The sequence below is a fragment of the Meles meles genome, chromosome 4 (genome assembly GCF_922984935.1).
Source record: "Meles meles chromosome 4, mMelMel3.1 paternal haplotype, whole genome shotgun sequence".
NCBI lineage: Eukaryota > Metazoa > Chordata > Mammalia > Carnivora > Mustelidae > Meles > Meles meles.
In genome coordinates this window covers 79,257,410-79,269,634 of record NC_060069.1, presented here as the reverse complement: position 1 = coordinate 79,269,634, position 12,225 = coordinate 79,257,410, and the positions used below count along the sequence as shown (strand labels likewise).

The following is a 12,225-nucleotide window of genomic DNA, read 5'->3' as shown; positions in this document are numbered from 1 at the left end:
ACTTCGCAGAAAAAGGTCAGTTTCAAAACCTGTGAACTTCCCAGCTGCGCACTTTTTAAAATCTTAATTATTTAAATAAGTATACCTCTTCCTTCTGTTTTGCGTTTTTTAGCCCATTAAAAAAAAAACATACACTTTAAGTTGGTAACCCCCCCCCACCCCATTCTCTCGAAATTCGTCCGGGTTATTCTCCCATATTTTTAAATGTATAAAATACTTTAATTTTTAAAATTTGTTTTTGTTTCTTGGTTCTTTCTCCGATTTCAACTTCTGTCAAATAGCAATAAGTTTAGTTCCCTTCCCTTTTTTTCTTTCTGGTTTATCTTTTCTACTTTTTTTTTTTTTTTTTTTTTTGCTCATTTTTTATTAACTGAATTTTTATTTCTACGCAAGCGTCCATCGTTGCAGCTTTGCGGTGAGCCACACTCCGGTGTCCCAGCGCTCCCTTGTTCAGTCTCTCTCCAGACTTCCCGAAAACTTGCCCGTCCGAAGTCAAATTCTACGCCCTTGGGTAAGTTTATGGTCAGGAGCCACAGAGCCGGTGCGCCTAGGGGGATTCAAGGTCCGGCGCGGAGTCTCGCCCTCCGAGTCTTGGATGTGGAAGGTGACAAAGGGCGACCAGCGGGGCGGAAAAAGGGTCGGTTCCGGAGGTCCGGAGGGTAAGACGGAAAGCAGCGGGGCACGGAGGGTTTGCAGGGTGCGCGCCGCGCTGAGGGCGCGACTTTGGCGCTGGCGTTGGCGTCACAGACCCAGGGCGGCAGCGTGCTTTTTGGCTTTCAGTCTGAGATCCGCGATGCTGGAGTTCTTGCTGGTGGTCTTGGCTGCGGCGGCGGCAGCCACCACAGAGGCGGCGGAGGCTGAGTCCGCCGCCAGGGTGGCCAGCGGCAGTCCGAAGGGCGGCGCCGGGAACATCATATAGGGCGCGTGCGCGGCCAGGTGCGGGTGCAGGTGGTGGTGCGCGTGCGCCACGGCGCTGTCCAGCTGCAGCTGCGCCTGAACCTGAAAGGACAAGGGCGTCACGTTGCAATGACTATCCTAGGGTGACAACAGAATAGAAACAGAGCATTAACGGCGTCCAGCTTGGTGAGGGGGGAGACTGGGGCTGGGGACAGGAAAGGGGAGTTTGGCTGACCTTCTCAGTTTGTTACTGAATCTGGGGCGCTGCGGGGATACTCCAGTGCGCCAGAGTCTCTGCAGCTCGTTCAGCACGTCTTATCTCCCTGGGCCCTGGGGGACTACTGTCTGCAGGAATGTGGCCGCCCCCTCCGGAGCTGGGCCCATCAGAGGGCAACACTGCTATTGTGTTAAAACATCGCCCTCCTCAAAATTACAAAGGTAATTTGGAAAGGCTCTCTTGATGCCATCATACACCTCTTATCCATTAAAGCACTAAAGTAATAACAAGCAAACTCTAAAACTCCCTCCCCCCCCCCTCCCCCCGTCACTCGGGGAAATTATTGCATCTTCATCACAATTGGCACAATTGTTAGTACTTCTAACCTTTACTGCTATAACAATTACCCTTGTTATAAAAGTGATCTTCTTAAAAATGCAGATTCTACTTCAGAAGGTCTGCATTGGGACCTGAGATTCTGCATTTCTAACAATCTCCCTTGTGGTGCTGGTGCTGCAGGCCTGAAGATCACTTTCTGAGTAGTAAGGGTCTCCTTTTAAGATCCCACTCTTTCTCCAATCATTCTCTCTTGCTTCAAAAGCCTAGCATCAGGATGTAAGCTAGAGTCCTGCAGTGTCAAGAGAGCTAAGATCTCCCTAACAGTAACCATCAATACATGGGTACACCCAGATGTCTCCCCAGTCCAGGGTGTTGCCAACTGAGGGCTAATTCTTGACTTCACAGCCCTACCAAGCAGGGGTCCCGGCTGAGGAAGGAGAAGGTCAGACGCTGGTTGGGTAAGGATTGAGCCCTTAGGCTGGGAAAGCAGGGGCGTTTAGAGCACTGGGATTTCCCAGGATTAAATCATTGCTGCAGGCTGTCCTTTTAAAATGTAGTCTTAAAGGTTTCTTTATGCCTAAGAAAGGGATTGCAGAGGCAGGGCATCCCTAGGAAGACCAAGGCTTCTCTCTCTACTAGAGATGAAGCTTTGTTTGCAGAGACAGCTTTTAAAAATCAAGTCTGAGTTGGAAGTACTTTTATTTATTTACTTTTCTTTTGTCAGAGACATTTATTGTGACTAAGGGGTAGGAAATACCTAGAAAAATATTTAGAAAGTTGCCTTAGAAAACACCTTAGGACTAACCTCTGTATTGGATCTGACAAAATCTTAATCAAAAGGCTTTTCCTTCCTCTCCCCAAGTGCAATCTTTAGTGCATTTTTAAAGGACCAGTTGCTGGCCTCAGGCCTCTGCAGGTTTCCCATGAGAACAGAAAGGACTAGGCATGTAGGCCCCTGACATTTTATAGGTTTTTAAAGGGGAGTAGATTTACTATACCATCTCAAAATTATTCTTCAACTGCATGGACACCAACACTGGGACTCAGAGAGGTTATATTCAACAATTCAAGCAAACATCCAGGTCTTTTTACAGTTGAAAACTGGTTGAAACTGGGCTATACTTGCCTGCTGAAATGGCATCCTTAAAGCACCTACGTTGACATAGGGTGCAACTCTACAAGCTTCAAACTGGCTGGCAGCCCCTATGAGAACACCTGTAAAAAAAGGGGGGGGGGTAAAACACAATAATGTGAGGTTATTATTTCCAGCATTGTTTCCCAGAGTTCCAAACAAAACTAAAATAAAACAAATTCCTTTGGAATTGGACTGTTATCTTCCTAAACAGCTGCCATAATGAAAATGAATGTACTCCCGAACTTTAGTACTCTCACTAACTGCTTTCAGGCAGATTTTAAATAGAGAACATGATTATCTTTCCGAGTTTCTTTCTGACTTTGTATAACAATATTACCCAGTTTTCTTTTTACTTAGAATATCAGATGTTCTTTGAGAAGCATACCTTTATGGAGTTGATTTTCTTGTTTTCTACATTTTGCTCTTCGATTTTGAAACCAAACCTACAAATTGGAAAAATAAAATAAAATCTAGATTTTATGAATTCAAACATTTTCCTTTAATTACCAGAATACACTGAAAAAAAAAGTAGTATTTTAGGCAAGCAATATTTGAATTATAAAAAACACTCTCAATTTCCAAAGTCAAATAATGTAAATGAATGACAAAAAAGAATTTCATAGACTTTTGCAAGATAAATTGTTTCTTGATAAATTACTATTAGTCCTGGTTTCATCTTTCTACATTATAGAGTCCCCAGGGCCTAAAACTCTCCCTGATACCTGATACTAAAGTGATAATGGGTTTAGATGTTTGCCCAGTAAGACCTGAGAAGAATGTGCTCATTAATAGCCTGTAATATTAATTAGCTTCATCTTCAAGAAAAACCAAACACCAAAGCAAATAGTGACTCTGTTTTGGGGGGCGATAAGAGTGGGGGAAGAGGTAATTAGTGCCATAGAAGCCTCACTACAAAGAAGTTTAGAATTTCTCTGTTCCTCTGTGCAGTAGAGTGTAACACAGTAGCAGAATAATTGTGCCATTATCATGATAATCTAATTCACTTCTACAGAAAAAATCCACTCCTTACGATTAGGGTAGTAGAAAATAACCCTAAAATTTAAATAAAAGTATGAAAAAATGAAGACCAGCAATAAAGTTCACTTCTTATGAGGGAAAAAAAAACACAATATTCTGTGAAAAGGGGAAGGTATGAATCAAGTAACTCTGGATACTGTCTTCTCCCACATATTACCTTCTTAAATACACTTGCCAACTTTCAGAGGCAGTATGACAGATTTTAAAAAATTCATACAAAGCTTGTTTTTACACTCCAATCATACAGCATTATGTTCCAATAATACAGCATATTGACTGATTCACAAATTAAGGCTTGAAAAAAAAAACTATAAAAGAAAAATACTGCTTCAGAGCTTTTTCTTGTTTTTGAAAGCAAGTGTCATAGTCAATATAAATCTTCCAAAATTCCCCTGCCATTTAGTGTAATAGAAGGGTAGATTTCATGCCAGGGTGGCATCCTTTGTGTAACTCACATGGCCTGAGGCTTTTGCCTCTTTTTTCCCCTAGAAGAGTTGGAACTGAGATTCTAATGCTCATAACTGTAATAATTATCATCATGTCTTTAAGGGGTTGCTGAGCCTCTAGAGATTTGAGTACACACAGCAAAGCAGCAGAGGCTTAAAAAGGAAGAGCAGAGCCTTCTATTGACGGCTGTGATGACCAAGGCAGCCTATTATTACTTTTTCCCTTCAACGTGACTGCTCTGTTTTTGTCCTGATCCTATTACAAGATGCGGAAACCCCATAAGAATTGCATAGTTTGCTGCAGATGGTGGTCTCTTCACCCAGAGACCCCGGGAGTATCTGTTACAGTGATACTTTGTAACAGCTGCAGATGTTCAGGCCTAAAACTGCTCCATGTGTTCAAACAAATAATGACCATCATTTTCTCCTATTTTATTATTTGAGCGGAAATATAGTCTGAAACACTTAAATGTTTTCTCCATAAAAGTAGAAGGATAGGTATGCATGTGTGTATATAATTTTCTACTTTGAATGCTCCCAAAGCTTATTGCCATTACTTCCACCCCCATATATTTTTTCCCCATAGTGAAAAAACAAAAAACAAAAAACCTGCTCCAATTCTAACTTCATCACATATGGCACTTGTTGGGTGTTGGACTCTGGGAATGCCAATATTAAGATATGTAAGTTGTTTTAAAATCAAGTTCTATAGGTTCAGGTTTGCTATCTTGGTTAAGTGAGGGAACAAAGAGTGACCAAAATGCATTTCTGTCTCCACTGTTTTACACACAGTTTGAGATCGACTGCTAAAGGCAAACTGTAAATTTCCACACTTAACAGTTGCTAATTTTCTTTATAGTCTGTACATCTATAAACCTAATTGGCATATCCGCTTGGCAATCCTAGACCCCGGAGCAGGCCCTCAAGGAAAACCAACTCAGGCGAAGAAAATATTCGTTGTAACTTTTAAGGCATCCAGAAGATAAAACGTTTTCTGTGGGATTTTTTTTAAGGCTTATAAAAGTAGGCCCATTAGGATTAAACCACATTAAAGGAATCGTAAGGCGGGGGTGGGGGGGGGTGGGGGTGGCTGTGGTTTATAGAAACTCTGGGAGCGAGCCCAGCACAGCTTTCTTCTGCTGGGAACATATGTTGGGATGGTGTGGGGGGTAGGCTACAAGACTAAGATTTACTTTGGAAAAGAAGACCTCTAGTAAAGATATCCCATCCCTTCTTACCTCACTCTAGACTCTTGAACCCGCACCCTCTGTGTGTGTCTTCCAAGCTGCCTCTCTAACCCCACGCGTGCCCCTCCTCCACTCCCAATGCCCTGCCTAGACCTCCTCACAGCTGGATACCTGCACTCGAGCTTCGGACAGTCCCAGCCTTTGGCTCAGTTCCTCGCGCATGAAAGCGTCTGGGTAGTGGGTCTCATCGAAAAGCCTCTCCAGTTCGTTGAGTTGTTCCAGAGTGAAATTGGTCCGACTTCGCCTCTGCTTGATTTTGGTCTGGCCTTCGTCCTCCATCCCTTTTGCATCCTCCTTGCGATCCTTCAGCTCTGGGGACACTGGAGGGGGCACCACAAATAAGCACGCATATATCCACGTGCGCACAACACACACACACACACACACACACACACACCACGGACAAAAACAACACAGCAAATCTTGTTACTAGATTTGTCTACAAAATGATGGAGGATCCTGCCCCCTCCCGGAGTTCCTGTCTAGTCCCTCACCCTGTCCTGAGGAAGAGGATTCTGGAGACGCAAGAACATCAACTCTGGGCGGCCGCCTGCCCCAGCTATTCACCCACTCACCCCTTCGCAACTGTAGCCTCAACTCACCTCCTCACTGTCCGCTCCACCGTCCCCAGCCCTCCCCCGCGAACACCAAATCCATTCCACTCAACCTCTCTGCACTCACCCTCTCCCTCGCAGGCAAGGAATCAAGAGCGCCGCGCCCGGCCAGACATAGAATCCGGGGCAGAAGGGCGCGGTGAGGCCATGCACCGGCTTCTCACCGGCTACTCCCAGGATGCTGGGCTATTCTCAGGCCAGCTCCGGCCGCCGCTGGCTCTGTTTCTCTCAAACTTGCTGCTCTAATTTGGGAACAATTGGGCCCAAGGGTCGCAGCGGCAAAACAAGACCCGGGTGCTGAGCCGCACCGAGAGCCGCATCTCCGGGCTTTTGGTGCGGACCCAGGGCTCGAGCCTAACCCTGCGGAGGACGACTGGCGGCCAAGCAGTCCCTACCCCCCATGCGGGATACTGGGTGCCTGAGCAGAGGCACCCACGCCATGTTGGCTACCTGAAGGGCTTGCGGCTCACGCCAGGCCAAAAGGCGAGAGCGGATAACTAGCTTCGCGAGGCGCGCGAAACAGACCGCTGTCTCAGTTCTCTCCTTCTCCCTCTCCATTGGAAAGGCAGACTCGACCCTAAATGCTTAAACCCACAGAGATCAACAGGTCCAAGCAGAACATTCGTGATCCTTGGTTTCTATTGGTTGCGCAAAGCCTTTTCATGCATCTAGCAGCTCGGCTGTTTAATAAAATATGCATTTTTTTTTTCTGCTCTGGGTTTGCACACATCCGTTGCTACTTTACTGTCCTTCCTTCTCCCTTAAAAAACAGGAGTTCTGCGAATGTGAGCATACAGAGTCACCCGAAGGATATATATTTAGGCCAAGGGGCAGTGATCAGGGGAGCCCATATCAACATAAGCTGCCCTCTGAAACCTTCATCCTCTGCGCCCGAGTCGGAGCCTTGGGTTTTTAAGGTGTCAAAGCTGAGTTTGGATAGTCGAGGCTGTTTGCAGTTCTTCCTAGCCCAGGATCCCGATCAGCATGGGTGTTAAAAATCATTTCCGGAAGAGCCAGCCTGCAGAGAAATTAATACTTGTCCTGAGCTTGGAAATCAACAATCCCAGGACTGTGTTTGCCCGGGTTCAGACCCTAACCGCGTTATGCGGCGGGCTGGTGTACCCTGGGCCTGGAGCAGCGGACTCACGGCCTGACAGCTGTGCCACCATTTTCCAAATTTAGGAGGACCTGCTGCCTGGTCTGGGAGAAGAAGAGCTTCTAGATCCCAGCCCAGTCTAGCAGTCTAGCTACCATGATCTTAAGTGTTGCCTGCATTTCTTGTACTCAGAGTTTGTTTTATGGACATTCGTCCTTCCACGGGAGAGGAAGCAGATAACATTATAGCTAACGTTCGGAGCCAAGTTAATAAAATATTTCCACTGATATTGTAATGAAATTTAAATATGAAAACACACCTTCAGATTCTACTTAAGGGTTGAGAAGGCTTTGTCTATTTCGTGTCATCCACAATGGATGCCTTTCAAACTTTTGGAGCTTCAAAGAGAAAGATGTCCACATTTCCACTTGATTAATAGACTTAATATAATCTCTATTTTGCCCCCAAATTTCATTTATTGGACTAAACAGGAACAGACCGTGTTATAAACAACTTAATTGCTTGCTTAAATATGTGATTCTACGCATGTCACATATTTTCCTAATTGGAAAAATATGGCAGCACACCAGTTACTGCAGGCACCAAGTGCCAAATTAATTTTATTGTTGAACTCTTTTGAATTGGTACAGGACGCTCCACCATCTAGATAAAGCCATTTTCTAACACTTAGCTGGCACCAAAGGATTCCTCACCCCCCCCCCCGCCCCCAGCAAAACCAGAGTACTAAAGGATTCGAAACAGCAATGGAATTGTGTAAATATCGAAAAACCAACCAAAAAAGGGAGCGTAACGTGTCTCCCGAGACTAGACTGCCTTGGCCCTGTTCGATCTTAATAGCTCAAAGAGAATGAGAAGTTTTGACCTCCAAGATCCGAGAAGCCGGGATCTTCGTGGAGTTGGAGTGGATCTTAGCCGCGGCCGGAAACCCTGGGGCGACCCGAGAGTGAAATCTCTCTCCTCTCTTTCCTTCCTGTCTTTTTCTTTCTTTCTCAGGCCTAGGAAAGGGGCTCCCGCAAACTCCGCGCTAGATGATAACCATAATCCCGCCGCCTGGCCCAGCTGCTGTCAGCACCCCCGCCGCAGCCCGGCCCAGCGAACTTCCCCATCCGCCCGCTGGCCGTCTGGGCTGCCGGCCCATCCTCCAGCTGGTGAAATGCGCTACAGTGGAACGGGCATAGCCCGAGCATCTGAGAAGGGCGCGCGCAAACCCCACGCCCCCCGTCTTCACATACACTCGGACCCCACCCACGACCGTACACACCATCGGACTCCCACCCCTCCATCATCACTCTAGCTTCCAAAGCTGGGGTCCGAGGGCCCTCTCCGCGTCCCGCCCCTCTCCCCGCTGGGCCTCGGGGTCCTCTTTTGCCTGAGAGGAGTCAGGAAGGCGGGAAGGGGAATCGCGGCTGGGGTTTTAGGCCGTTACCCTCGGTGAGCCGCGGGCTGCCAGGCTCCCTGCTTCTCTCAGCGGCGCCCATGTCCAGCTCCCGGACGGGAGAGCGCCCTCCTCCAGCTCCTCCGCCTGCTCCTCCTCCTCCTGCACCTCCTCCGCCTCCTCCGCCTCCGCCTCCGCCTCCTCCTCCGCCGCCGCCTCCGCCGGCCGCCCGGACTGCCGGGCTGCTGCGGTCGTCGCGGCCCGGCTCGGCGCAGCCCGTCGGCTCCTTGGTCCCGCGCAGCGGCCCGCTCTCCAGCACCTCTCGGTACGTGATCGCCTCCTTCTTCTCCTTCACTTTCTGGTCAAATGACTTAGAGACGAACGCCGTAAGTTCTTCCATCGCCGCCGAAGCCGGTCAGCCCCGCGCTCAACCTCTCCCAGCCGAGCCCCGCTCTTTTTTTCCTTCTTCTTTTTTTACTGCTCCAGCCCCCCCAATAATAACACATCAATAGGGCAGGGAGTGGGGGAGGAGCTGGAGGAGGAGGAAGAAGAAGAAGAAGAAAAAGAAGAGAAGAAAGAAGAAAGAGGAGGAGAAGTAGAAGAAAAAGAAGTAAGAAGAGGAGGAGGAGGAAGAGAAGGAGGAGGAAGAAGAGAAGGAGGAGGAGGAGGAGGAGGAGGAGGAGGAGGAGGAGGAGGAGGAGGAGGGAAGGGGCGGGGGCGGCCGGAGGGAAATGGGAACTGATGCTTCCCTGCCGGAGCGCGCTTGTTCAATGTTAAGATCTTTGACAATTCTTCCTGCGGAGAGTTCAGATCTGATAGCAATGCTGCGCTTGAAGTCTCACTATTTATACTTAGCAAAGGCGGCCCCTTGTTCTGAGTAAATTACCTCCCCTTCGCAACTCGGAGGGAGCCCCTTCCTGGGGAAGCACCCGCACCACTACCTGGGGGGGGGGGGTGGGAGGGAGGAAGAGAGGGAGAGAGAGAAAGAGGGGGAGAGAGAGAGAGAGAGAGAGAGAGAGAGAGAGAGAGAGAGAGATTGAGATTGATTGAGGCTGGAGTCCAGGCAGGCTGGAGCTGGAATGGGAGGGCAGAGAAGGGGACGGGAGGGGGCGGGAAAAAGAGGCCGGTCCCAGGCCGTCCGGGTTTTCCGATAGCCTCGGCCGCCTGTGCTCTTGGCCATTAATCCAGGATTGACGAGAATCCCTAATTAATTTAATTAGGCGTGGATTTTGCGTTGGTGTCACGATTCAGTTAAACACTGGGGAGCTGGACCTACTCCGCCGGGGCGTGGCCAAGAGGAAACTGACAAGTGCGCGGCTGCCGGAGTCAGTCCGGTATCCGGACTGGGCATTCGACCCCACAACCTCGCACCACGTCAGGGTGCCGCGCAACTGCTCCTCCCCGCCTTGCTGCCAGGCTTCCTTGACCTGCATTAGGCGCCCCGCACCCCAGTTCCATATACTGGCCCTGTGGCCCAATCCTACATCCTCCACCCTTCAACCCACACAGCTCGGCAACCTGGGTTCACAAACCTGCTCAGAGTCAGGGTCCTTTACAGCTTTCCAGACCCGCGCGGCTCCTTAAAGGGGCTTCCCGGCTCGCAGCCAGAGCTGAGCTTGGGTCTTCACTAAGCTCCCCGTCCAGGGGAGTTTGTGATTCACCCCACTACTCGTGCCCTGGAGCCCAGGCCGACACCTCTACACACAAACCCAACTCGTTCGGGCCAGTCCATTTAGCACATTTCCTGAGCAGCTGTTCTCTGACAGATTCCATTTTAAAGCGTTTCTTTAGCGCCTGGTCTAGGACAGTTTGACTTCGTTCCCTCTTTGAGGTCTCAGGATCCTGACCCCTTTTCCCTTACAACTCCCCGAACCCGGACCCTTCCCACAATTAACTACAGGAGGTCTTCTTTAGCATCCTCAGAAACATTCTAGTTAATTTCCTAATCTTGAAAAGCGAATTATTATCCCTCTTTGAGTTTGAAAAAAAATTCATGTTAAGTTTACGCCCCATCTAATTTTTTTTTTTTTAAATCAGGGACTATTCAAAAAGAGAGTCACCGGGAGAAAGGTTTCCCCTCTCTCTCTCTCTCTCTCTCTCTTTGTCAAAGCCACAATTTAAAATTCTATTCCTGGACTATTTTCATCGAAATAGTTTGTTATATGGAAAGAACATCTATATTACTGAGTCATTTGTCCTGTGTAGGGCAAAGCTTGCAGTGAGCAGTGTGGCCATGTATATATCTCACACAAGAATATTTGCATAGGAAAGATAATTACTGGAACCTGCAAACAAATATATCTCTCCAGGTGTGGTTTGGGGGACATTTTCAAGTAGTATGAATATTAATGCAGGTTTTCTTCGGATGTTAAATGTAACTAGTTCATTTTCTTGGATCTGATACTCTCAGGAAAAATAAAAGCAGTTACAGAACTGTGATGGTATACTTCTGCCCTTCTATTAAGGCATGAACAGATAATTTGAAAACTGTCATCAAAACAATCTGAATCATTTGTAAAAAGAGAAAACAATTATACCATCAGTGGTTCTAGAATATATAAATAGAGGGTATATGTACCTTTATCATTCTATATATACTACTCTTCAGATTAAAATGTTCACATTTAGTGAATTTAAGGAAAATGAAAATCATACTTTTTAGGAATGTTACTTTGTCTTTTTTTCTTTTGAATTCTGAAGTTGTCCTTTGTTCTTCTTAAAACATTTAGTGCTGTATTTAGGAGAAATAATTAAAATCTTTGTTTTCAGTAGCCATAGTTTTTAGGTATTAATGAATTATATGAGTGCTTGCTTCTATTTTATCACACTACGAAAGAGACTCACATACTCACATTTTTCAAAGTTATGAATTTAGAAACATGATTTTACACTTAGTCTTGGTTTACTACTTATAACCACTTCAATTCTGATATTATCAGAGGAGAATAACCACAAAACTTTAATCCTTTATGAAAATCCATCTTTCAGGTTATTTAACAGAATGACCAGGAATGGGGTCAGCTAAATAGATGTGGTGCTCAAAGAGCTCTGAAACTGAGGTGTTAAATGTGTATTCACAAACAGCTCCAACATAACCACTATTAGAAGTCTGGCAAGGTATCAGGAGACTCAATAGCTACTTTTAAAATTCTGTCTACTGAGCTTGAGGGAAAGATGACCACTTCAAAGGTGATCAGGGAAGTCTCGGACACAATCATCATGGAACTCACACCAAATAGATTTTTCCCATAGATTTTCCTGGCATATTGGCTTTTTGTATACATTTAGAAATAGTAGTGTTACTATCAGATATGGCTGTGAGAAATCTGCAGTGTCTCCCCACAGATTTCCACTGGCCCAAGGGAAGTTTAGTTAAAAACCAACATCAACAAAGTTTTAAAATCATATGCTAATAAATGCCCATGAAGTTCTAATGATGTTTCATTAGATAAAATTTTTCCTGAGACAGGGTTTTTCATAATGTGGTTTTGGTAAAAAGAAAAAAACAACGGAATAAAGTTTACTTGACAGCCTATAGACAGATACACAAGTTCCAATGAAATTCAGGACGCCAAGCCCCCCCACTCCCAGCTCTTGAATTGTTTAAAATAAACATGTAGTGCAGTAGTTAAGTTTTAAAACGGTCCCTCAAAACTGGTTATTTAAGGTAAAGTCCTTTATGAGCAATATATTTGTAGAGGTGATCTTCACCTTCTCAAACCGTCAGCGGAAAACTCTAGCCTGGATATCTATCAGTTGTTGTGACAAGTTGGTTCTTGCAGTCGACCCAAACCAAGGCC

At 46.4% G+C, this 12,225-nt stretch overlaps 1 protein-coding gene across 1 annotated transcript; it reads right to left on the bottom strand.

Moving 5' to 3' along the window:
* Positions 1-535: 535 nt before the first annotated feature.
* On the bottom strand, positions 536-9,052 carry SHOX2 (short stature homeobox 2). Its single transcript, XM_046003233.1, has 5 exons — positions 8,477-9,052; positions 5,431-5,639; positions 2,974-3,031; positions 2,580-2,668; positions 536-999 (listed from the first exon to the last, which is right to left on the bottom strand). The coding sequence occupies exons 1-5, from the start codon at positions 8,823-8,825 to the stop codon at positions 742-744; spliced, it is 963 nt and encodes a 320-aa protein (XP_045859189.1). The 5' UTR covers positions 8,826-9,052; the 3' UTR covers positions 536-741.
* Positions 9,053-12,225: the final 3,173 nt, after the last annotated feature.